General features: G+C 33.6%; 3 protein-coding genes across 3 annotated transcripts; 1 reads left to right on the top strand and 2 right to left on the bottom strand.

The window, feature by feature from the left end:
• Positions 1-4,005: 4,005 nt before the first annotated feature.
• LOC141712440 (uncharacterized) lies at positions 4,006-4,773 on the bottom strand. Its single transcript, XM_074515378.1, has one exon. It carries the CDS (start codon positions 4,771-4,773, stop codon positions 4,006-4,008), a length of 768 nt encoding a protein of 255 aa, XP_074371479.1.
• A 1,461-nt stretch (positions 4,774-6,234) lies between these two features.
• LOC141672495 (RING-H2 finger protein ATL46-like) lies at positions 6,235-7,916 on the top strand. Its single transcript, XM_074479117.1, has one exon. It carries the CDS (start codon positions 6,758-6,760, stop codon positions 7,832-7,834), a length of 1,077 nt encoding a protein of 358 aa, XP_074335218.1. The 5' UTR covers positions 6,235-6,757; the 3' UTR covers positions 7,835-7,916.
• A 1,813-nt stretch (positions 7,917-9,729) lies between these two features.
• Positions 9,730-22,401, bottom strand: LOC141672487 (AP-1 complex subunit gamma-2-like). Its single transcript, XM_074479106.1, has 18 exons — positions 22,217-22,401; positions 20,569-20,871; positions 20,316-20,457; positions 19,394-19,567; positions 18,496-18,675; positions 17,912-18,066; positions 16,028-16,118; positions 15,172-15,335; positions 14,911-14,965; positions 14,167-14,289; positions 13,983-14,078; positions 13,385-13,512; positions 12,244-12,348; positions 11,807-12,069; positions 10,990-11,244; positions 10,730-10,908; positions 10,442-10,546; positions 9,730-10,217 (listed from the first exon to the last, which is right to left on the bottom strand). The coding sequence occupies exons 1-18, from the start codon at positions 22,246-22,248 to the stop codon at positions 10,122-10,124; spliced, it is 2,646 nt and encodes an 881-aa protein (XP_074335207.1). The 5' UTR covers positions 22,249-22,401; the 3' UTR covers positions 9,730-10,121.
• Between the last annotated feature and the right edge of the window lie 3,437 nt (positions 22,402-25,838).

Here is a 25,838-nt window from a genome sequence, read left to right as displayed (position 1 = left end):
AGAATCATATGAAATTTCTAAAATCTTTTTCCGGGTAATTAAAATCTATTTTATAAAAACGGGAACCAACCGACGTCAACCGTTGTTACGTTTTTGGAACCCGAAACTCTTTCGAGAACTCCTTCCTAACCTAATTGTAATATTCCGAGCATATTCCATGTTTCGACTTTTTCGATCCGGCTTACGGTTTGTCCTGCGCGGGTCCCGGCGCAACATTTTCGATGCAATATTCGTTTCGGTAAATCAATAAAACCCGTATTTTCGATAAACGGGAGCTTTTTATTAAACTATCCCAATTATCACTTCGTAATACGTGTAACCAGGCGCTGAGACCAAGACCGCAGTACAACTTGTACTGATTTGGATAATTATCCCGAAAACCGATACCGTTTGGATCAGTTTTTACAAATAAACGTACCGTTTTATATCGGGAATGATCCAGCGGGATACTAATTTTCCGTAATTATAAATAGCCTTTTACCGTATTTTATTTCGTATCAAAATCATTTGCAGACAGATAATTATATAATTTTCATAGAAAAGCCCTAATTACATAAACTGTTCTAAGAATCAAACAGCAAAACGAAGGCGTTACTGATCTCTGTTTTCAAAGCTTGAGTTACCAAAACGAAGGATTTAAGGTGTTCTATCAGATTCTGAGCTTTGTTTCACTGCAGAAATCAAGGTTATTTTTCTAAAAATTTATTTATTTTTGAATTTATTTTATTAAAAATATGAATTTTTGTTCGGATGATTGTTTGTATGATTTGATGATTGCATGTTGTAGAGCTTGTTTTCCTGATGATTTTCATATGTCATACATCTGATTTGGAGTTCAATAACATGCTCAAAAGTGGGTTTAATTTTCGAATTTCAAAATTAGGGTTTATAACCCGTATGAATGTTCTTAATTGAAATTTGGGGGTTTCTTATTCTGTGATAGATTGATGTTGTGTTATAGTGGGTTGTGTTCTCTGTGAAATTTGCAATCTAGTCGTATAAGTTTCATGAACCAACGAGGTCTGTAGAGAAGGGAGTTGTGTTTTGAAGTTTTCCGATGTTTGCCGGAAACTGGAAAACTTCACGGCCAAATTTCGGCCAACTCAGGGATTGTTAGGTTGTTTTGATTGCATGATTGTATTCCTGGTAATTTGTAGATGTGATCTGGAGCTTGTGGTAAGGTGAGAAGGTCGGAATCGTGTTCTCCGGCGAACCCGACTGTTTTCCGGCGACGGGATGTAAAATTGCAGTTTGGTCCCTGGACTTTTGGGGACGATACAGTTAGGTCCCTGAAGTTTCCAGACTTTGCAAATTTAGGATTCCTGTTTATAAAATGTTTAAAAATCATATTTCCTATTTATTTTTATTATAAAAATTCGTTTTTAATTTTTGAAAATTCTAAAAATTATTATTTTAATTCTGAAAATTATTTTTAATTCACAAATAAATCTAAATTAATTAGTTAATTAATTTCAGTTAATTTATAATTGATTAATTGGTCAATTAATTCGAAAATTAATTGATTTAATTAATTTTTAATTGATTTTAATTAGTTATTTAATTAGATTTAATTATTTAAAAATGATTTAAAAATTCTGAAAAATAGTTTCGAGCTTTAAAATATTATTCTAAATTATTTCCAAGGCTCGATAATTATTCTAAAATTATTTCGGAGCCAGAATGGGCCAACCGAACCCTGTTTATTAACCCGAAATTGATCCAACGACCCGTTTTAATTCCGAAAAATGTTTTAAAAATCATTTTAAATACCAGAAAGCCTATTTATGACTCGAGACTTCTTTATAAATAATATATCATTGATTACGTGATGTATTATGTGCTACATGTGACTTGTTAATTGACTATCGGTCTATATATTCGGTGTTTACTTGATTATTGCATAACTTTCAATCCGTTAATCGGATTTGGGTAAAACGAAGTGTAGATAGAAATATGTGTTGAATAGAATTCCATGAGTAAATTATTGATAGATGCTTATGATATGTGAGCAGAAGAGGCAAGATGTAGGAAAGGGAAACAGGTAGTTGAGGAGTAAAACGGTTGTGATTGGAAGCGAGTGCAGTGTAGTAAGCTAATACCAGGCAAGTGTTCTGAACTTTCTCGAGATATTGTAGTACTTGATAATCCTGTGATATTGCAAGTGCTTTGAAGCACAGAAACCTAAATCCTGATTTCAGTTATTGTCCTTGAGCCATGAATCATATTCTTTCTAATCCATTGATTATTGTATACCCAAACAAGAACCACAAATCTACGATACTACTCAACAAATACATACAAACTAAATACCAAACACTGAAATGAACTATTATATACTCAACCCATGGTATCTTATACTTTGAAAGATCGAATCCTTGAAACCTTGAAACGTTGATTCCTTTGTTATCCAATTCTTTCATTACCCAGCATCCAAGTTTTTAAATTGCCTTATTGATCCTTACAAGGATTGAAACCCTTTCATTGTTAAATATTTATTATTGTTAATGATTTCGGTTATTGTTTACTATTGCATATTCTGTTATTATGTTAGAATTGGATTGTTTTTATAAAATTGTGGACCAGATTCGTGGTCAGACCATATAATGGTCAAGTTAGGCCAATGTGTGCCTTGGATCCAGTAGTTAGAGCAATGTTGTGTGCCTTGCTCGGGGTTAGTGCGTGACTGATCAGCAGCCTAACCTTGGTTTTTAAATTAAAAGTATAATATCCAATTCTAAATCATAATCCATTGTTCACTTGATATCATAAACATATTCACCTGATGATCATTATTCTCAGTTTTGTCATTGTGACTTGCTGAGCTAGTTAGCTCATTTGTGCGATGTTGTTTATATTCTTTCCAGTTAAAAAGGAACCAGTTGGTAAAGAGGATCCCCAGTCCAGCGCGAGAGCTAGGGGTTCAGGTTGAGAAAGCTGAGCTAGTAGGCTTCTTTTGGAATAATTTAAGTTTGTAAAAGTTTGTAATAATGTTTAATACTCAGTTTAAATTTGAAATAGTTGGGATTTGAACGGTTTGTAATATATTAGTGTGTTTGGCTTGTGTGCATACTTTAACCTGTTGCGGTACGTGGTGATTGGTAAGTAGGGTCATTGCATATATTATTATTATCTTTATTATTGGTATAAGCAGGTTATAATTAAGGTGTGTGTGTGGACCCCAAACTTCTGACCCGGGTTTGGAGGGCGCCACAATAGACCATCCTGATATCTACCAATCTTTTTGGTTGTCTTCAAGGAAAGGTCCTAAACAAAGCAACTTGTATTGTCAAAGTATACAGGACAATTAAGTTGTTGAGTAAGTTTGGATATAGATAACAGATTATAAGTGAATGATGGCACACATAACACATTGTCAAGAGAAATCTCATCAGTCAGACAAACTTTGCCAAAATGAGTAATAGCAGCAGTGGTGCCATTTGGCAATTGAAGATCAGAATGAAACTCATGAATATCAGTAAGAAGACTGATATTTGATGTAATGTGATCTGTGGCACCAGAATCAATGATCCAAACATTTGATTCTGAGCCATTATATTGTGTGTAACTAGCAAAGTGCATGATTGTACCTGCAGCATGAACTGTATTTGCTGAAGGATGCCAAACAGATGTAGAAGCTGAAGGAGTCATCTCTCTAATACTAGCTTGAATCATCTGCATAAGTTGCTTGCACTAATTCTCAGAAAAAGTATTAGAAGTAGCACATTCTTTTGATAACATCTCAGAAGACTCAGTGATTACTGAAGAGACACCAGATTTATCAATATGCACACTATAAGCCTGAGCCTGAGCCTGACATTTTCCTTTAGGTTGAACTGAATTCTTTGATTTAGATTTAGGTTTCCCAAACATTTTGTGCCAATGAGGATATCCGTGAATACAGAAGCATTTGTCACGGATATGCCCATGAGTGTGACAGTAATCACAATACAAATCAGAAGTAACTTTCTTAAGAGATTTAGCATTCATGTTTCCAAACTCATTGTATTATTTGACAGACATTGATGAATGTTCAGTAGTTGGTAACACAGAAGTTGATTTCTCTCTTTGATGCTCCTCTTGTAACAGGATACCATATGCTTCACTCGGGGAAGGAGGTGGTGTCATCATGAGAATATGACCTCGAGTAACAGTAAATGACTCATTGAGTCCCATAAGAAATTGAGCGAGCAGACTAGATTTCATGTAGAGATTTAATTTTGCATTGACATTGCAAGTGCATTTAGCACACGAGCATTTAGGCAATTCAGATAAGGATTCCAATTCATCATTTAGAGCACGAAATCGAGTGAAATAGGTTGAGATAGACATGTTATCTTGACTTAAGGATGAAATTGCACGCTTTAAATTGAACAATTTAGGAATGTTTGTATGTGCAAATCTAGTGGCTAAATCAGACCATATCTCAGTAGCGGAATTCATGAACATGATGCTTTGTCGAATCTCAGGTGAAACAGTGTTAAGGATCCAGGAGATTACAATATCATTGCACCGATTCCAGTAAACAGTCAGATGTGATGTAGATACAGGTTTAGCATAGGATCCATCAATAAAAGCTAGTTTAAGTTTCGATGACAATGCAATTCGCATAGATCGACACCACTGACTGTAGTTATGCTCTGTAAGAGTAATAGTAACAAGAATCATACCTGGATGATCAGATGAAGAGAGATAGTATGGATGATTACAGTCAATTATAGAACCTGAAGATGTAGATTTAGATCCAGAAGCAGCGGAGGAGTAAGACATTGCCATTGCAGCAAATAAGCAAACAAATTGTGTGCCAATGGAGAAAAAACTCAATCTCAACAGAAATCTTTGAGAAACTGTGCAGATGTGATGAAGATGAATGCTTAGATCCGTGATCGAGGCTCTGATACCATGATAAATTCAGAAATCTACTTACTTTTCTTATTTCACAATGAATGTGTTTACAGTGATGAACCTGAGAAACTCTCTACATTACTTACAATCTTTTAAGAACAAAATATTTGTATATCTTCTGCTATTCTCTCTTGTAGTTCTCTCAAGCCTTATATACAAGTTTCCCTATCTCACATTAGATGTAACAAACTCAGTTGACTAACTTTGACTTTAAAACAAACTTTTCCGCCAAACCACAGATTGACTCGCCTTTCTTTACTTGTATGACCGCAGATGTCTATTATATATTGTAACATACTAAGATTGCAATCTATCAAAAATTTCCATCTGATAATAAGATTTTTACGAAGATTGCATCCTATCATAAATTTCATAGTTTTAAGTTACAATGTATTGTCATATTATAATTTTACTTTTCTTTAACAATATTATGCAAAATGAAAAAACATCTATTATCAAATCCATTTCGTCCTTTAAATTATACTAGTATAAAACATGTGCGATACATGGTTGTTTTTATCATTATATATTATAAAATATAGTTTTAATATATTGTTATTGGGATTCAAACCTCATACTCCTAATATAATATTACGGTTATTTTTATCATTATATATTGTTAATTATAATTTTAATATATTGCTAGTAGGATTCGAACTTTATACTCTTTGTATAATAATTTTTAAGAGTATATTTAACGGTTCTCATAAGTTTGATCTGGCGGCTCTGGATTGAGTGATCAAGGAATAACAACCAAATTTTTAATGTGATAAACACGGTCTATTTTTACATAATCTGTATATTGTCATAAATTGAATTTTTTGTAACTCGAGTCTAATATTTGTTTATTTTCATAAATTGAATTTTTTGTAATTCGGGTCTAATATTTCTCAGCGGGCCGATGGATGTTATTAACCTTCGAATATCTTATCTTTCATTTCATAACCTATTCATTCATACCTTATGAAACTATTGGTCTAGCTAAACAAATAGACTGTGCTAAGGCTCAAGTTAGTTGCTTTATATTAAGTCCAGTTTTGCCAACTACACACTCATTTTCAAGGCCCAACATTCAAAACTTACATATCTTTGGACAAAAAGTGAAATAGAGATGTATTTGTGAGCATAAATTTTAAATTTTATAAAGAGTTGCTTTCACTTTTGTAGTTTTGTTTTTCGTGTTCGTATTCATATTTAAATTAATATAATTAATCATTCCTCATTGTTCTCTTGTCTCACTTGGTTGTCCAATTTTTAAATCATTAGTAATATTTCTTATCTTTAAAATCTTTAGCATTTTTTAAAACCTGGTCATTAGACTCATTACCAAGAAGTTGTTTAGTATTATGTTCATTGTAGTTTTGTAGCAGCACACCTCTGCTTTTATTGGAAGGCAGTTGCAGTCCCAAGTCATTTTCACATGCAAATACAACTTATATAAATTATAAACCAACTCAAACCAAACCCCTTTCTGTCATCCCTCATATTCCTAGTCCAAATTTAAACACATACACACAAACACTCAGAAGCAATATTTCAAGACTTGGAGATGCTCCAAATTCATTTGTGTAAGCTAAACTCACATCTCTTCTTCAAGTGTTCACTCTTCAATCTTTTCAATATTAAACTTTGAACTTAAGTAGTAGTAGAATGTCATGTTCTCTAAACATATAGAAGTGAAAATCTACTTGTATACATATAGTGTTTGTTACTCAAAGGGTCTCTTGTATATGAAGCCAAGAATATAATTTTGCCTAATGTTATATGAGTTGAGTTGAGTTGAATCTTGAATTCTTGATAGTTGAGGCTATATATGAATGACATTGTTTGGTTTTGATTCAGTATAGTAGCTAAAATGTGTTTGATTCAACATAGAATCAAGCAGAGATATGTTCTTGTGGGCCAAACTATTGTGCAACCTCCTACTTACCAAAAAGAGTCTAATCCATCCTCTGGTAGTAAAATTAGTCCAGCAGTTCTCATTGTTATTGTGATACTAGCTGTCATGTTTTTCATCTGTGGTGTCCTACATTTGTTTGTTAGATTTCTCATTCGAAAAAGATCTTCCTCTCAAGACTTTCAGTCTAGCAGATACCCTGAAATGTCGAATTCCGAATCTTTTCGAAGGCAGTTACAACAACTCTTCAACCTACATGATTCAGGCCTTGATCAGACTTTCATTGATGCTCTTCCTGTGTTTCTTTACAAGGAAATAAAAGGTTTGAAGGAACCATTTGATTGCGCTGTTTGTCTATGTGAATTCTCGGAGCATGATAAGCTAAGATTGCTTCCTTTGTGTAGTCACGCTTTCCATATTGATTGTATTGACACATGGTTATTGTCAAATTCAACTTGTCCCCTTTGTAGAGGGGCTCTTTTCTCTCCCGGGTTTTCGATAGAAAATCCTGTTTTTGATTTTGATGATTCAATATTAGATGAAGATGGGTTTTCAGGAAGTATTCGTATTGGTGTTTCACGTGGTCAAAAACCAGCTGATCATGATACTACTATCGCTAGTGAAAAGAGGATGTTTCCGGTGAGGCTAGGCAAATTTAGAAGCACAAATGTTGAAGGTAAAAACAGTTGTAATGAGATGGGAGAACCAAGTAACAGTAATTTGGATGCAAGAAGGTGCTACTCAATGGGATCATTTCAATATGTTGTCGGCAACTCAGAGCTGCAAGTGGCCTTTTGCTCCAGTAGCAGAGATAATTCTGTGAAAGTTAAGGTCGGTCCGAATAGTAATTTTTCAAGTGATGGGGATTTTGATGGTAAGAAAATTAACAATAGAAGCAAAGGAGAGAGCTTTTCAGTTTCGAAGATCTGGCTATGGCCTAAGAAAGATAAGTTCCCAGATTCTGCAGATACACGTATGGTTAGTTCTTCTAGTAATGTAAGTTTTCCATGGAGTATTAGAACTCCGGTTACATGAAGGATAGATAGGGTTTTTTTTTTTGTCATTTTCTTGCTTTCTTCATTGATCTAACTAAAGCCTATTTCTATTTGATCTTTAACTTTTTTCTTACTCTTTAAATTCTTTTAAGATGGAAACTACTGTGAATGATGCTTCTTTTTACACACCCTTTAGAAAGATAGAAACATGCACTTTATCTTCCCATTCAAATTAAAGAATCTCGATCACTCTAAAGATTTTTAAAAAAAAAAACAATTGTTTCCATCTCAATTCTAATTTTGTATGCCTACAACTGACTAACTTGGGTTCTTGAAAGTTTAGCTCTACATGTCTAATAGCAAAATAGAAGGTACTTGTGCCTTGTTGAGCCTTTGAGGTGTTAAAACTAACATGTGGATTCATCATGTAAACCAACTACTGAGCTGCACATTAAATTTTAAGTCACTTGCTATATGCCTGGACAAGTTTCTTGACAATGCCACCAGCAAGTTTTATAGAATCGTCATTAAGCATCATGACACCTCATGTGTAGGTAATAAAGTAAAATCACATGCCAGAGTTGTTAAGATTACAATGAAAGAATGAGTTTGTTTCAGGGGTCCTTTCCTTTGGGTAAGCTGCCTCAACTCATGAATCATTCGAACCCTGAACCTTTGCCTCCCACTAGAGGGGAAAAAGGTGTAACAAAATAGAGTGGAAGTACTATATCATGTATGGAGATTGGAGAGTGTGTTCTGTCTTTTTTTCTGGCCTGAGAAAACTGGGTACGGAGAGCTTATGATTGGCGTGGGATCCATGAAAAGTAGTGGAAGGGAGTCTTGTGAATTGTGATGATGAATAAGTTGAAATTTGTATATACTCCCTTCAGCTTGTTGTTGCCAATAATTTTAAACATTGGTTGACAAGGGGAGGAAGTGTCGTAGTCGGTGCATTGTGGGGTTCTAGTGTTCCTTTCAAGCTTTCATCCTATTTGTATTATTATTGTAATCCTCAATAGTAGAAAACATACCTATAAATATAATTACTCATAACCGTTTCCATGAGGTATATGTATTATTCAATTCTACTCGTACAAGCACCAACTACTAATATCGAAAAATCGATACCTGCGACAAAAACAACCCCAATTTACTCGGAAGTTGGATAATACATTGGCTTATATATACTACATGAGACCAGACATCCCCCTTTTTCTGGACGGTCAATAGTGAAATTTAGGCGACTACTTAAATAAATAAATTCAAGTGACCATTTATAAAAACGAATTTCGGGGGCAAAATAAGAGGCTACGTAAGCGGTCGATAATTCTGATAACAAAGCATAATTGCATATAGGAATATGACCACTTACCTACCATTTATGTGCAAGGACTTGTAAAATGGGAAGTTTCAGGATCACAATTATTGGAAAATAACATGTGAAGAATCCAATGTCTGGTTTCGTAGACAATAAAACATTTTCATATCAGCTTTTTCTTCCATTTGCGGAAACACAAAATCTCCACATATGAAAATAAAGTTGGGGATCGGGACCACATTCTGCAGGATAGAACAGATAATTTTGTTGTAATGATATATTAAAACATTTATCTTATGAACTACTACTACAATTGTCATCTTTTCCTAATAATCAGATATAATGAACTTGCAGCAGACAGCTTTAAGTTTCAATGAGTATCTATCTTGATTCATACGGTAACTATCTTGTATCTTTGGTGGGAAAGAATTACCGTCTCAAATTCTAGTACATTTGGTTGGCGGAAATGTAAAGTAAACTCTTGTTCTGGAGCGACTACTCGGAGAATGCAAATTTGAGATATAAACTAGAAAAATTGAATTGCTGACTAACTGATCAAATCCCTGGTTGAAGTCACTCAACAAGCTCTTATTGCATCAAAAACACAAACCTTGTAATTCGGCTTTGCAACGTACAGTATGATACAATTTCACAATTAAATAATAATTTACACAATCTTTTATACATACTGTAATACAACTGGCAATAATTCTAGTTCGTATGACATGCGCTGCCGCTCACTCTGCCTCAAAATTTCTTGTCATATAATCACTTGTGTAAGAGATATCTCGTCACAATGTAAAAAAACTTTGTAGGGAAGAGATAAAAAGAGAAAGCATTCAACCAACTAAAATTCCTACCCATTACAGCGATTGCCCCCGAATCAGATCATAAAAAATTACAAAACCAACAAAACATAACTAGAAAACCTCTGAAGGCTCAAAAAGAGACTTAGCTGTGGGGGAGACAATTTATGCTCATTTCTCGTCATGTCGTGAACCATTAATGCTTACAAACCATGAGGGAAGTTGCTTATTTGTCCTTGCTCCAAAACATCTTTATTGTTCAATTTGTAAGCTATCCGAATGCGCATCACAAGGGATTTCTGAAAATGAGAAGATAGTTTAATGGGCAATCTCTTTTTGACAAAAATCGTGTGAACATTTTAGTGTACCCTTTCTGTTTTAGCTTCACATAATTGTTAGCCAATATTGGAGCACATAAATTTTCATATTAGACTGCTATCATTGTAGTTTCAAAATGATCTAGACAGATTTCTAAGCTAAATAGTTAATCAAAACCCAATGCTGCTTGCTTACAAACCCATACCTTGCCATGTTGGCTGTTAGTAACACGTAGCTTTTGTGTGATTGACCCATCTCCACTTGCTGGAAGGGTATTGCTGCTAGCAGGGTCCAAATGCAACTGAAGAAACTGTGAATCAAAACACACAAGGTTACAGTATATGCAAATATACAAAAGTGTGTGAGATATAGTAAGTTGTTTTTATAAGCTTGAGTTGGTAAAGTTTAGATATCAAAACAATAAAATATCACGGGTCACTAAAAATCACAATGGCCACATGCACAGAAGGTATTCATTTTTCACTAATATAACCTTTGGAACTGCTGCTTGAAATATAAACTCTGTATAGACGTTGGATGACTTGTTGATAAAATTAGCTTCTATAAGTGTCGACTGTAAATTTCCAGGTTGCTTTGAGAAATTGCAAGTCATCTTCAAGTTGTTGCTCTCAAATGCAACTATTGATGGATAAGCAGCATTATTCTCTTCCGCTGTTAAAATGAATTTGTTAATATTCGCAAACAAATTCCAGAGCAAAGCACAATTCAAGCACTAGTAGTGACGATATATACCCTGGATTTGCTCAGAAGGCCCAAATCCATTCAACAAATCCACCATGGGAGAATTTCCAACTAAAGATGAGGGTTGTGTAGCAGGCATTGCTGTTGAAGTTGATGCTAATCCCGATAATGCACTTATTGACGTATCAGTACCTTGACCCAAAGACAAACCATCTAGTGCAGAAAAGCTACTTGAAGCTGGAGCAGTTCCAATTGACAATAGATCCAATAGGGCATCAGTGCCACTTTTCTGAGTCTGGTTTGTACCTAAAATTTGGTGGATTGTTTCAACTTTAAAGCACGGGAAAGAATAGATACCAAATCCTCCAGAGCTATTACAAATATTATATACATATAATGGGCATCAAAATTATATTGTGCTCAAATAAAGGCAGATCAACTTTACGGCTTAAGAGCAACTCCAATAGCTTAGCTATTGGGAGTCTTAAACTAACATTTAAGGTATATGGGGTAAAAAGACCAATCCAAAAGGATCTTAGTGATCCTCTTCCCATTAGTTATTTTAGCTAACCTCTCTCCTCTTCTAACTTATATTTTACAATAATGATTATAAACAATCACTTCCTCTCTCTTCACCCTCTTGCAATAATGGTGCCTTTTAATAATAAAATATAAAATAAGGGATGAATATAGGGAATGTTGTTGGAGATAAGAATAGCTATTAATGTCTTAGGTTACTACGATCCAATATTTTATATTAAAATTAGGGAAATGCTCTTGGAATTGCTCGAAGAGCTCTATCTTCTTGAACATAAAGTAGTTCAGGAAACAGCACTCATAAATCAGGTAACATAAATCTGAAGCTTACCTGCCTGTGATAGACCAGAAGACAAATCAACACCAAGAAGATCATGAAGAAAATCATTGCCCTGTGAAGGAGCTGGAACTGGAGCATCATCTGAACTTAGATCTAGTAAATCAACTAGAGGAGCGGCACTGGGTTTGGCAACGCCATTTGGAAGAGTGACTGCTGAACCTTGTAAAGATGAAGCTACAGCTGGTAATGAACCAGCCCTCCTTATACTGTAACTTGATTCATCAAGAACTGGCATTCTTTCGCAAAGAGCAGACCTGAAGATAGTAGTAGCATAGAAAGACATTAATTGAAATTAATACTTATTGAAAAACAGTAGGCTTGTAATATACCAGCATAGAATGTTCAAGACAGCACTAGTAGTTAAGAGCAAGAAATATATCTCAGAACTTTACAAAGATTAACTTGGATATATGTATTGAGTAATATACCTTATATTTTGATGCTTCTGAATAATAGAGTTAAACTCAATAGATCTTTGCTGAAGTTCAAGCACAAGGCTTCCTTTATTTTGGACAATGATGTCTTGTATCCTCCTGAGATTAATCAATGTTCAGTTATCATTGATATATAAATTACAAGGTCGTCTTGGTAACAAAGAAAACAAAACTACAGAGGGACTTGTTTTATAATTTAATAGCATACAATAGAATAGGAATATTGGACAACGATCAGTAGGACAGGTGGGACATATGACAAGCACAGAATTTAAACACGGATTACCTATGTTACTCGGACTCTTCATTTTACCTTGGAGTATCCGTGTCGGACACTCGACACTCGGACATGGACACTCGGACTTGGGCACTTATTTTAGGCCAAAAACATGTAAATTTTTCAAAATGTTGCCGAGTCCGATACTTGGACATGTGTCCATGTCGGACTCTTCTAGCCGAGTCCGAGTAACATAGCGGATTACACAAAAACAGAGAAGAACATATACCCTATACTAGACCCTACGCTCAGCAACTCCTATCAGTACCCCCTACGGACGACCATAATATACTCTCCCACTTTTATCGCTTAACCATCCCTGCCTCCAGCTACCTGCACACCATCTCACTCTTACCACCTAGTGGAGTTGTCAAAATCAATATGGTGCCACCCTAAGTACCAGATGATGTTAAGTAGAGGAAGAAGTTCAGAAATGGCTACTTGTGAAATTCCCAGATCGATCTTAGAAGATCAAAGACTACCAAAGCTTCGTTACATAGTTTGGATGGAATAAATTTATTGGGCTGTATTTATTCTAGTTGCATAAATAGTATTTTTTTAAATTACTGGTCAAAACAAAAAAAACACGAGACAAATGTGTAAAACAAATTCCTGTTAATAAGCAGATGCGGATTACCACAAAACGGACAAACACAACTAAGTCCTGATACATAGCACCTAAAATTATTATTGAAGTTGTAATCTAATAAATATTTAAGGAGCAAGTTTCCAAGAGTGTTGAAAGGAACTATGCACAAGCAAGTGGATCACATAATAAGCAGGTGAGTGTGATTGATGGCAGTGAAATGCTGAACAAGTACAAATCTTGCGTACATAAACAGAAAGAAACCAACATACTCTGAACAAGATGGGAAACGACAGGATAGCTTCAACAAAGCAATTAAACACATTGCGCGAGTAGTTAGATCTGAGGTATGATGTTTAATGGCTGTCTCTAGCACATCTACGGTGTCAGACTCAGTTACCTGTGAAAAACAACAGAGGTGTAAGAATTTTAAATTATAATGGCCAAACAAAAAAAACATCACTAAATAAAGGAGGCGATAAATCCACCACCGAGCTGTTATATCCAAATATAACAAGTATTCAATATTTTTATCTTACTAATACAATAGCACATCGTAAGACTTAATGTATAAAACTTTAATAGTTTAATGATATGTTGCAAAAGAACTAGAAATCTTCATGAAGAAAAGATGCACTTCTGCAAGCTAGGTCAAACAACCTGGGAATTTAATCACAAGAAAGACAAAACACGGATATCTTCAAAAAGAAAGAAAAACCAAATCACATAGATTGCAATGGTATTGTATATACTAAAACAAACCAAGAGCCCCTTTCTCAACATCTACGTAATTGTCATTTAAGTTGTAGATCTTATTTCCACTGTCATGATGAAAATTACATTGGTTTATCTCGAGGAACAAGAACTCACAGTTATTGGTTCCTCTATGCCCAGTGTTCCAACACTGTTAACCAACATATCACCATATTCTCCTATACACCACACAGCCACTCGCACAAGAACTTCCTGATTAACATAGAGAATAGCCTTTTGAGTATGTGTAGAAATAAAAATATAATGGTTACTTCCAGTTGAAGTTCAATGAATTATATACCTGGTCTACTGACTTTTGGACTGCTCTGTATAGCAACCTTACTGTGTAACCATGAAGATTAGAAGCATTGCTGATGACAACGATAAGTGCATGCCAGACCTCATCTTTCACATAATTTCCAGCCTACTAAGCACAGAAAGAGATAATTAATAATTACACATAATATAAATTAAATTAAAAATGTAAATTAATAGAAAAAAGGGGTTAGGGAAAAGAAATAGACTGGTACAACACTAGAATAGATAATTTGGTTCAAAATTTGAGCATAAAACAAGTTCATGAAAAAAGATGCTGTAAAACTATAACTATAAAAAGCCACATAAAGTTTTGAGTTTCGTATATAAGTAACTATCATAATATTTAAATCCTGAAGCATTGCAATATAGAACTGCAAAGATAATGGCAATTGACCAAAAATACATGTATATACATGAAAAGACAGCTAACAACTGTAAATGTTGGCAACTGGCATAGATGGGAACGCATGCATAGAGAAATGTATGTCCATTTATTTGCGAAGGCGTACTAACTAAAGTTTAACACCTTCACACGTGCTTAAAGATAATTATAATAACCTAAACCTATACAATTAGTTTGATCTGAAGTGAGGAAGAACGTGTTTCCAAAAGACTACTTGAACCTTAAAAAATTAACCTAAATACCCTATATCAAAGTAATTTACAATGATACTTATTGCTAGGGCACATTATTTGAGAGACTATAACACGTCTTTTAGTCACATACCTCAGACAGAACTTGGAGCATCTGATCAATGTACCAAATTTTTTCTGGTGAAAACCTACACAAAAAAAGAAGCAGATAATGTTACAAGATAAACTAAATGTTCGAAAAGTAATCAACTCAATCACTGATAATATTTATTTACTCAGGAAAATATAGATTTCTGTAAAAAACTAGGTGCCACTTTAGGGGCAGTACAGCAGAACCACACATTAAACAAAAACAATAGAATCTTCTAAAATCATAAAGGAACCTTCAACTTACTTTTCTACTATAGAGCAAATTTTAGCAGTAAGATCTCCCTTAAACTCCTGGTCACTTATTTCTAGATAATCGATAAGATCCTTTGTCAAAAGCTTTACATTGTTCTCATTCACCAAAAGATAGACAAGTTCAAGGGCCCTTTTACGAATTGAAGCATCTGAATCCTGGAAAGGGATAAGCAGAAAGTTAAAAGATTTACCGGGTATTACGCCAATGTAAACAGCAAACTATGCATTGTTCCATGACCGGATTGCAAACAGATAACGAATTAATATTGAGACAGTCTTAAAAAGTTATGCAACAGGAAACGTTAAAAAAGATCGATAGATAGTCAACCCGTCCAGAAGGATCTATGTCATTTCTGTCAACCATATAAGTTACTTATACAAGATGACCATCTAAGACAAAAAACAAAAAATAGAAATCATAACAGAAGTTTAATGACCGATATGTATGTTTGTTCGCACATAAAACAGCAAAAGGCTTTATGAATATTTTTCTAAACAAGTAGCTTTTGGGTACAACCTACAAGAGATGACCTGGGATTCCTAACTAAACCAGCCAGGATTTGAAAATTAGGTAGTTGAGAGTTAGCTAATGCCAGTTTCTAGACTTTTTTCTTTAATAAATGCTTCTGTATTCTTTCAATCTGCAACATGTTGACATATGCCACATTGGATCTCACCATCTGTAAGTGCTAATCTGAGATAATTTACTAAAAGTTCCACTCGTAATTAAAATTTAACTTGAATTCCAGATGCAGCAAAACCCATAAACTTCACCGAAAGTCCAGTAAGAATAATAACTTCTTCCATATTTTATATTTTGTAGTGCTAAAAGCGGAGCAAGTTTGTACCTTCACACATTCCAAAATGGTTGCTCTATGCCTTTGCACTGCCTGAGAGTCAACTGTAATAGCTCTCATCAGCATGTTCAGTGCAACATATCTGGAATAAACTGAGATCTTTAGCTTTGTAAAACAAAAATGATTACCAATTGCAACCTACATAGTATTCGCAATATGGTATTTGCAAGGATCAGCTATGTGTGAAGACTGTGGCTCTTGAAATTGCACAAGGAGAAGTGATCGTGTATCGTATATCAATTCATGTTCTTGTACACATAACAATGCTCATGTATGGTAATGGTACTGCTTTTAACTTTACGTATTCCACAATCTTACATTGTCCACATTCACTTATTATAGTAAATTTAATATATATTATAAATTTTATTGATATAACTTTGGCCAGATTCATTTATTTACTTTACAAATAAAGCATCTTTTTAGTAATAAATGGATTTAATGTGATTGCTAAAAACACCAACTCTTGGTCAATAGAAAATACAAGTGGATCAAATGGAAAATTAAGATCACTATTGTGCCACATAATATTCTAAATAGCCCCTCAAATATATGGTGACAAGCTTGTGGAATAATTTATTAGGTGACATATTTGACGGGAGCACGCAAGTTATTTTGACTACTGGATGAATTCACATTTCACGGTACAACCCTGAAATAGTAAATCTATAACTAATCGTAATTAATAGCAAGTGTAAGCCTACATGGATCATTTTTAAGATTAAAAGGTTGTAATTCTTCACTGTGCAATAAAGTAAATCGCTCAAACCCCAAGCAGACAGGTAGTTATATAAGGAAGAACTAGTACTCTTACTATTTTAGAATAGAAAAAACCACAACGATGAAAAGGGGAAAGGTGAACAAATGCTTAGCAATATAAATTACTAGCTGACTCATTGATGATCCAAAGAAGCCAAAAGCACGACCTTGAGGATATGTTTGTTCATGTATACTAAACTGTTGAGTAACCAGCTCATCTAAAACCTTAAGGTGTTAGAGGAAGGCCCAATAGGATCATATATTTAACACTGCCCCTCACTCGGGTGGCTGGGAATCGAACCTTATCTCCCGCCAGCCTAAGCTCTGATACCATGATGAGTAACCGGCTTATCTAAAACCTTAAGGTGTTAGAGGAAGGCCCCTATAGGATCATATATTTAACATAAACCATTTAAAAATACATAAATGTCAAAAAATTATGACAGCATATACTACTGATAACTAGTACTCTTACTCCATATTTTTATATCAAAAAGCTTAATGCATTTATTTATTATTTCTGTCAAATATTCCTATCACTTGTACCTAACTTACCTTACTTAATAGACTCAAAATAAAATCTCTAATCTCTATTATATACTCCTTTTATCCCTCCCGATTCTTTACATTTTCTGTGTTGGGATGTCCCTCTCAATTCTTTACCTTTCTAAACTTTTCTAAAAAAGTAAATACATCAAATTCCCACTATTTTCCTCTACCTTAATAATCTATTACTTAGATATTGATGGGTCCCACAAATTTACCCACTTCAACTCACTTTCTTCTCCTTTCTTACCTCCGTGCCCAACCCAAATGTAAAAAATTGGGAGGGACGAAGGAAGTAGTTAATACATATATCCAAAAGTTCCCTACAAATATAGGGCATTGCAGCATTTAAAAAGGGAAGTTGCAAAAGGATACCAATACAAGAACAATAAACATTATCCATGCATATAGCTAAATATGTCAAATCTAAACAACTAGACAGCCTATGACTACACAATCACAGTGCAACCTTGTAGCAGTTGAACAGATCTACAATGACGTAAAAGAATAAATAGTAAGCACAGAAAATCCAAAGGTAAATGTAAATAAGAGAAAGAACCAGAGAATGACCTGATATTATTGTCACGATTTGATAAAAATCTTCCCAAAATATTGATAGCAAGCACACGTAAGCCACTATTATCTTCAATGCTCATGATAGTTTCAACGCATTCATAAAGAATTGCATTTCCTGCATTTTTGTTTGACTCGGTTTTTGACGCAACCTATAAGATTAAGCATGGAAACAATGTAAAATTCTGTCATATCATGGACTTGGCATTGCTAAGTTAGACCATAAAAGACATTCATATACACAGTTATTAGGATGTGATTCATGATATCCATCAATCTAAATATTTTTCATATAGTAGAATTTCATTCATTAATTTCAAGTACAATATTGTTTTACATAGTAATATTAATATGCTTGTCTACCTTGGCCGTTGGTAGTAAAAAAAGAGAGAAAGTTTTACTTAGTAGTTAGTATGCATAATCACAAGAGACATTTATAACTAAATGCAGCACATCATCTTCATGATTCTAGAAAGATGACTCATTCGGGTGCAGTCACCCTCTGGCTTCTTAGCATATTGCAACAACCTCATAAATTAGAATTACGAAATGTCAAACTCATAAAATATAAGGAAACAAACCTGAGCAAGAATGTCGTTCATGCAATCACTAGCATCAGCGTCTCCATGTCCTAAGACGCGCAAAAGCCTAAGTAATCTTATATGAAGAAAAGGATCTGCAATCCCAGATACGTCATACTCAGGCACATATGGACTGTTCACAACATCCTTTAGGAGCTTGACCAAACCTTCAGTACACCTCTGGATAGGCACGTGAATTTAAAATTCCAAAGACATGGAAAAATTACGCTTATCAGAACTATATTGTTCGAACCAGCAGATCAGATCTTAGAACAGAATAAAACAGTAACAACTATGAAAAACTTAAGGATTATATTCAACAAATACTACAATGTCAAACAAGCTGTAGAAGATTGTTCTAGATCATTTCCTATTTAAATAACCACAAGTGAGGACTAGCTAACAAAAGCATATCAGCTATATAATCCACTTACATATCTCAAACGGGGGACCCACATTCAAACTGATATTTCTTGCCTACACAGACTCCTATACACAGGACACGCGAATGCAAGGATAAACACCAGAAAATCACCCACACAATAACAATTAATTGCAGATTTAAGAAGTATCTAAAATTATTATAGGGGCAAGGTCCGCTACATAATTAAGCACAGGTATTTACAAGAACAGGTATATAGTGATAAAATTTAGAGTATTAAAGGAGGTTTGTGTAAATTTATAGTAACCCAATTGATGAGCCATCCTATCTCGTCAATGTGCGGGATAAAGTTTAAGGCAAGGCTATTCATTAGTCATTGTATCACTATAAGTCCCAAAGCTTACAATAAATAACAAAAGCAATTGCGTATTTGAGTTACTGTAATATCTCAATGGGACTAATAACTAATTTGACGATTAGTGTATGTGCTTTAGATATTAGGTAGAACATGCATACCTTTCTAATATATTCAAGGGCATCAGGACTAACTTTACACAGATCAGTACAAAGTTGGACTCCTGTTAACAGTACCCCATGATGCTTTTCTTTAAGCAAGGCAGCAGCAGAATTTACGAAATTTTCCGCAAGGTCAGGAACTTTCTTTATAATCCTTATAGAGCACAATGCTGCCTACATCAAAACAAACTAAAGTGATAAACTGCTATGATGATATACATAACCAAAACACCGTAAAAATGTAAGTTATGAGGATTTGTAAGTTACCATACTGCTTTACCACATACATATATACATACATATATATATAGAGAGAGAGAGAGAGGGAGAGGGAGGGAGAATAACATCTACAAATAAGAAAGTGAATGCAATAGCATAATTAGACTTCCAAACAAATATAAAGTGTGAAATTAATATTTTTATTATATAAAGTCATAACTCAAAAAACCATAATCGTGAAAAAAACAATTTGCTTTTACTGATGCCATATGTGCAATGACTCCCAAAGAACATATCAAGAAGAACTTATATTTATCCACTATCTAAACATACAAAAGTGTGCTTTGTTATACCTAAGAGTTGCATGAAATATTAATTTAACTATAAGAATTCACCATCAAGTTCCCAACATCAAAGCTAAAATGTAATACATAACCACGTAACACAAATAACATAAGAGAAATCAGGAAACCAGTAGGAGGTATAGTTCATATGTAGTATTTGATAAGTGTTTCATAGAGAAAATCACAAAAAAAAATCAAGATCTTACTTGTTAGTTAACAATACCACATAGGTAATCATCAAAAAACCAATAAACCTCCCAGGATAGTAACAGGAAATAGAATACAAGAAGTAACAATGTATCAGTAGGAATACATTCATCTTGGCCCCAGGCCTAAAATTATACTGTAATATGACTCACTTTCTTCCGTATATTTGGATCACGAAATAGCAGCAACCTTTCAACTTCAGGTGCGAGATCACGAGCCATTTCTGCAGAAGAAATGTTCCCTAATGCACAAAGAGCAAGTCCCACAATATACTGGTTCGTGTGATTAAGATCTCTAAATATAAGTTAAGATCACCATATAAGAATAATATATTAAACACATATAACAGCAATATAGAAGAATATGAAAGATAAACTTGTTCAAAGACAGTAGTTGAAAGGATACTGTTTTAGTGAATTTGTGACCAGCATTAGAACTTCTTGTCTTTCGTCAAGCAGTAACATAAGCCCTAGGTATCCTATTCTCTTGTCGGGGAAACCGGGAGCTGCAATTAGTTTCAGGCATTCCATTTGACCAAAATGTGTGGGATAACCAAGCATGTGAATGAACATGAGTTTTGCAAGATTTCGATGCTTATAATCATTATCATTGTCACTGACTGAAGCACGTATAGTAGCACACTCCTTTCTTACAACAGCGCGTTCTTCTGCCGCAGTTTTGCAAGCACGTATAGCCCGAATCATGTCCCTGCATTAAGAAAAAGCAAGTAAAATTTTAGAAGGGCCATTAAGTTCCGTTACATCACTTTTCCTTATTATAATTTAGGTTTCAATCCTAATTCTATTTTTAATTAATTCACCTACAAAAACACCCAAGTAAATTAATGTTAAATCATATAAAATCCATTTCATAAAGCTTAAAGCAAACACCAACTCAGTATACTGTATAACATACAGCCTTATTAGTTAGAAGTTTCAAGGTATGAGTACTTGGAAAATCTCATAATTGTTGCACATACTCGCTTTTTACAAAATACTTAGCTTCTACAAATTAAAAAATGGGATAAGACCGGCATCACATAAGGTATTTATTGTCGACTAGTCAGTCGACTAATTTGCTCGACTTATGGACTAGTCGGTTGACAAGTGCAAAATCCAATCAAAATTTATAATTAAAAAAAAACCTAAAAACCTACTCAACATCAGACATAATCAACATGCTAATCTCAGTTTATATATCTTTGTGTGTGTGTGTTTTTAAGTATGTTTAAATTGATTTAAAATGAATATACATGCAGTGTAATATGTCTATATATTTGTTTGGTACAGTATGGTAACTGTGTGTGCGTGGAAGGGGGAAAAAGATATGTAAATAATTAACATATCTATTTTGTGATTGATATACATATGCGGATGGGAGTGTCAGAATTTTGTTGTTGGAAACCCATATATAAGATAAATATTATTTAATATATTATTACTATTTTGTCGACTAGTCGACAAACTGGACCTCCATCGCCTCCACTTATCGACGTGACAATCATGCTTAGCACTACATATTATAGCACAATAACCGCACTTCTAATATTCAACAATGAGATAACGCCAGCATCAGTGCATCACCGAAGGTATGAGAAGTTACGAACGTCTTAGCACTAAATCTTAAGTATTTTACTTTGGACTCACTTTTACAAAATCAACGATGAGATAAGTCATAAGATCAGTGCTATAAAAGGCTCTAAATTATCTAGCAGTATTCTCACTTTTAGCAAAATAACTAATATCATCTTAAAACGACGCTCCTGCGAAATAGATTAGCAAATAAAATTATAACAATGAGAAACGAACAACATCGCAGCATCACCTAGCCCTAGTACTAAATTTAGCACTTCATCAAACACGATTACATTCATACATTACCGCGACTTAAAACAACTCTAGAAATCAAATTATAACAGAAACAAGCACGAAACAATTAAATTAAACTTAATTGTAAATTGTTAAAATAATTAAGAAAAAATAGATACCTACAATTTATTAGAAATAACAAAAAAAACAGAGAAAATTATAATTAGAATTTGAATTATGCTAACCTGAGACGCGTCTCGGACGAGAAAGGATTCATTTGAGGTGGATCGGATCGGAGTATGTATATGTGTTTATAGTTTGTATGTAGATGGAGGAGAGCAGAGAATTGAGATCGGAAGGAGGAGGAGACGAATAAAAATGGATCTGAAATAAGGGAAATGGGGCCGGGATATCAAAACTTTCGATTTTTGATACTACTTTCAGTTTATGCGTTGTTTCCTTTTAAATTATTATGATAATAATTTTTGAGTTTTTTTCAAAAATTTCTTATTTTAATAAAAATGAAAATACTATCGTTTTTAAACTCATTTTCAAGAATATGTTTTTTAAAATTTTATTTTAAAAAATACGATTTGCAACCTCTGCAACATGTTATGCAACTTTTGTTTTATTTTTTTCAAAATTTGATTTTAAGGTTGAGAATAGGGTTGCTCGTGAGTTCTCCAACCCACCAAAATCGAACCAACCCAGCCCTTAATTTATAATGGATTGGGTCAAAATTTAAATAAATAAAATCTTAACTCTAACCCGTTCTACGATACATACCTAATTCATTTTAGATCATTTTAGATTTATTACACTCCACGCTCCAAAAGTCTAACCCATTTCTAATCTTACAGGTTCCAGCAGTCCCGCCCGTTTGTACTGGTTTTGGTTTCTTTTGTATTCCGCCTATCTTATTTAACCTACTATATTGAATCATCTATTTGGAAGATAATTGATGATAGGTTATAATAAACATGCTTTTAAATAATATTATAATCCCTTCTTCCTGTTTCTTTTTGATAGTTTTATTTCTCGGAACAATTAAATAACAGTACCTTATCATTTTACCACTGCAAACACGTGATAATTTTATTAAATTTGGTTATCTGGTGTTTGTCGTATATATATTAACTAGATTAACCCGATTAACTCAACCCAAACCAACCCGGCCCAACCCATCACACAGTTAATACGGTTGGGTTCCATAATTTTTTTGAGTTTAATGGGTTGATATTTTTGTAACCCGAATTAAATGCGTACTAGCACAAAATCCTTTCTTCTTAATCTCACCATCTTCTTTCTTGGTGGTTAGGGTTTCTTAATCAAAGTATTGCCTTCAAAATCAATAACACAAGAGATATTATATAGAGTATAAAAAAATGAATTATAACTCTTAACTAATTAGGAGTTATTATTAATTCAAAATTCCTATATGTATAATAAATAATTAAGTCTCACTTAATTGTTTAACAAATAAATTTCATAATTAATATTAGTAAATTCGAATATCATTATTTATCCAATTAAGTCAAACTTAATTAATATTATAAATAATTCGAATTAATTTAATTTAATTTAAATCCGATAATCGTTCAAACATTCTTTGTGTGTAATCCTATAGGCTATTATTACGTTGACAACGAATTTTAAATATAATTTAATATCATAAACAATAAGCAGCATCTAGTAATACATTATTGTTACCCAAGTAATAATATTTAAACCGGTGATCGATTAAACCTTTCATGAATAATGTACAATATAATATAACCTCTTTAACCATGTATAATAAATTAAACTAGAAGCATGTAATGTGTCATTCTCGTCATAACATAATTCAGGTTTCCTTGATCAATGAGTAGACTATTGTATCAAATCAACATCTAAGCGTGACCACGCATTTCATAGTCTAGCTCACACAAGAAGCCAATAATATCACTCCTAAAATTAGGAGGGTTAAATCTTTTCTAGATCATTCACATTTCTTATATGATTCATAATATACCCGAAATACACTTTTATCATTACCCGATCAAAAGTAACTTTTAATGTAATCAAAGTACATTAGTTCTCGCATAAAAATATAATGATTTCAAGTCTAATGACCATTACATCATTATCATGGTGAGAATTACTTATGACACAACAGACATATAAAATCTCACAATGGGTCTGTCCAGCACTATGTACATTTACATCTGCCTGTGTTTTTTACTTTAATATCACAATACTTATGATCAATGAGATGTAATCAACAATTAACAAACACACCAGTCTTAATGCATTATTATTATCCCTTAATAATAATCGACTAGGGATCTTTAAGAATATTGATACATTATCATAATCTCATTTTTTAGTCACGTACTTAGAGATATAAAATTCATATCATATTCAAAGAATATTTATTAATCTAACATTTATATCGCAGTAAATTAAGACATAATAAATTATAAAGGGAATAACCGATAGATTATAAACATTAACAATCCAAATGTCTTAAACTAAAATATTATAGTGTTGTCTCTAGGGTACAAACACTAACAACTAGGAGGGGTGGCCTACCTTCATATCACCACGGGGTAGAATGTCCCCATATTATTAGAAGGTTAGTCATGCCGCAGAGATGGCAACGGGTCAGATCAGACCATGTTTTGTAAGATCCAAATCCGATCCATTATATTTCGATTCAGATCGGGTTCGGGTCCGGATATTAAAAACAAAGATCCAAATTCGATCCATCGGATTTTTTCGGGTTTTGGGTCGGTTTCAGGTTTAATTCGGATCCTTTAAAAGTAAATAATTAAAAATAAATAAATTTATTATCATACAAATATGTTTGGTAACACGTTTTTTAAATTTTTTGGACAAAATAGTACTTTATATATTGTCAATAAATGCTCGGTACAGTGGTCAAGGTCTTAATTTACTAAATATAGGTTAAAAGTTTGACTCACTCATGTGTGTGCGTTTGTTTAACTGAAAAATAGTACTCTACATATTTTGGTATAATAAAATATTAGCGTCAAATATAATAAATTTAATTATCGATAATTATCCAATGATCCGGTTATAAACATTAGATTTAAATATTTGATGTATATAAATCATGTATTATTGTTATAAAATTATGTAAGGTAAGAATATGATATCGATTTTTTTTTGGGTTTCGGGTTTGGAACGGATTTCGGGTTTCGGGTCGGGTATTAGTTCAGTATACTTAAGATCCAAATCCATATCCAAATTTTTCGGGTCTAAAAATAAGATCCAAATCCAATTCCAAAAACTCGGGTTCGGGTAAATCCAAACGGATTGGAACGAGTCAGAAATTCACCAGGTCGGGTAAAATTGTTATCACTAAGTCCTGCACCCATATTAATAAGTGAGGAGTAATCTCTTCACATTTCGTAGAGGCTTTAAGAGACCAGTTGGAGTACAAACTCACATACAAGCTAGATAGAAGATATAATTTTAATAACTTATTACTACATGATCCCATGGAGGCACATCATAGAGTCCTTGTAACACTATATCAAACTTGGATTGACCTCTTTTGAGGTCAGCATTACTAACATATTTTCGGGATCACATCACATGAAAATGATCTATATTACAATACAAGGATTGAAGACATGCAAGACTAGCCCGAAAAGGAAATACTTCGCTATCAACTTATATATATATATATATATATATATATATATTTTACATTTGACTCGAAGACCCATGACTAGGCCTCAAGGGGTCACATGGGATGAATCATCGCAATGTGTGGCCATGTCTCATGTGATCGCACGTACTCTCTAGACGACCATATTGCATGACCAGACTCTAATGGGTCGCATGCGAGATCATGCTCTT

The sequence above is a fragment of the Apium graveolens genome, chromosome 1 (assembly GCF_009905375.1).
Source record: "Apium graveolens cultivar Ventura chromosome 1, ASM990537v1, whole genome shotgun sequence".
NCBI lineage: Eukaryota > Viridiplantae > Streptophyta > Magnoliopsida > Apiales > Apiaceae > Apium > Apium graveolens.
Note: the sequence above shows the minus strand (reverse complement) of the source record. Positions and strands in the feature narration are given on the sequence as shown.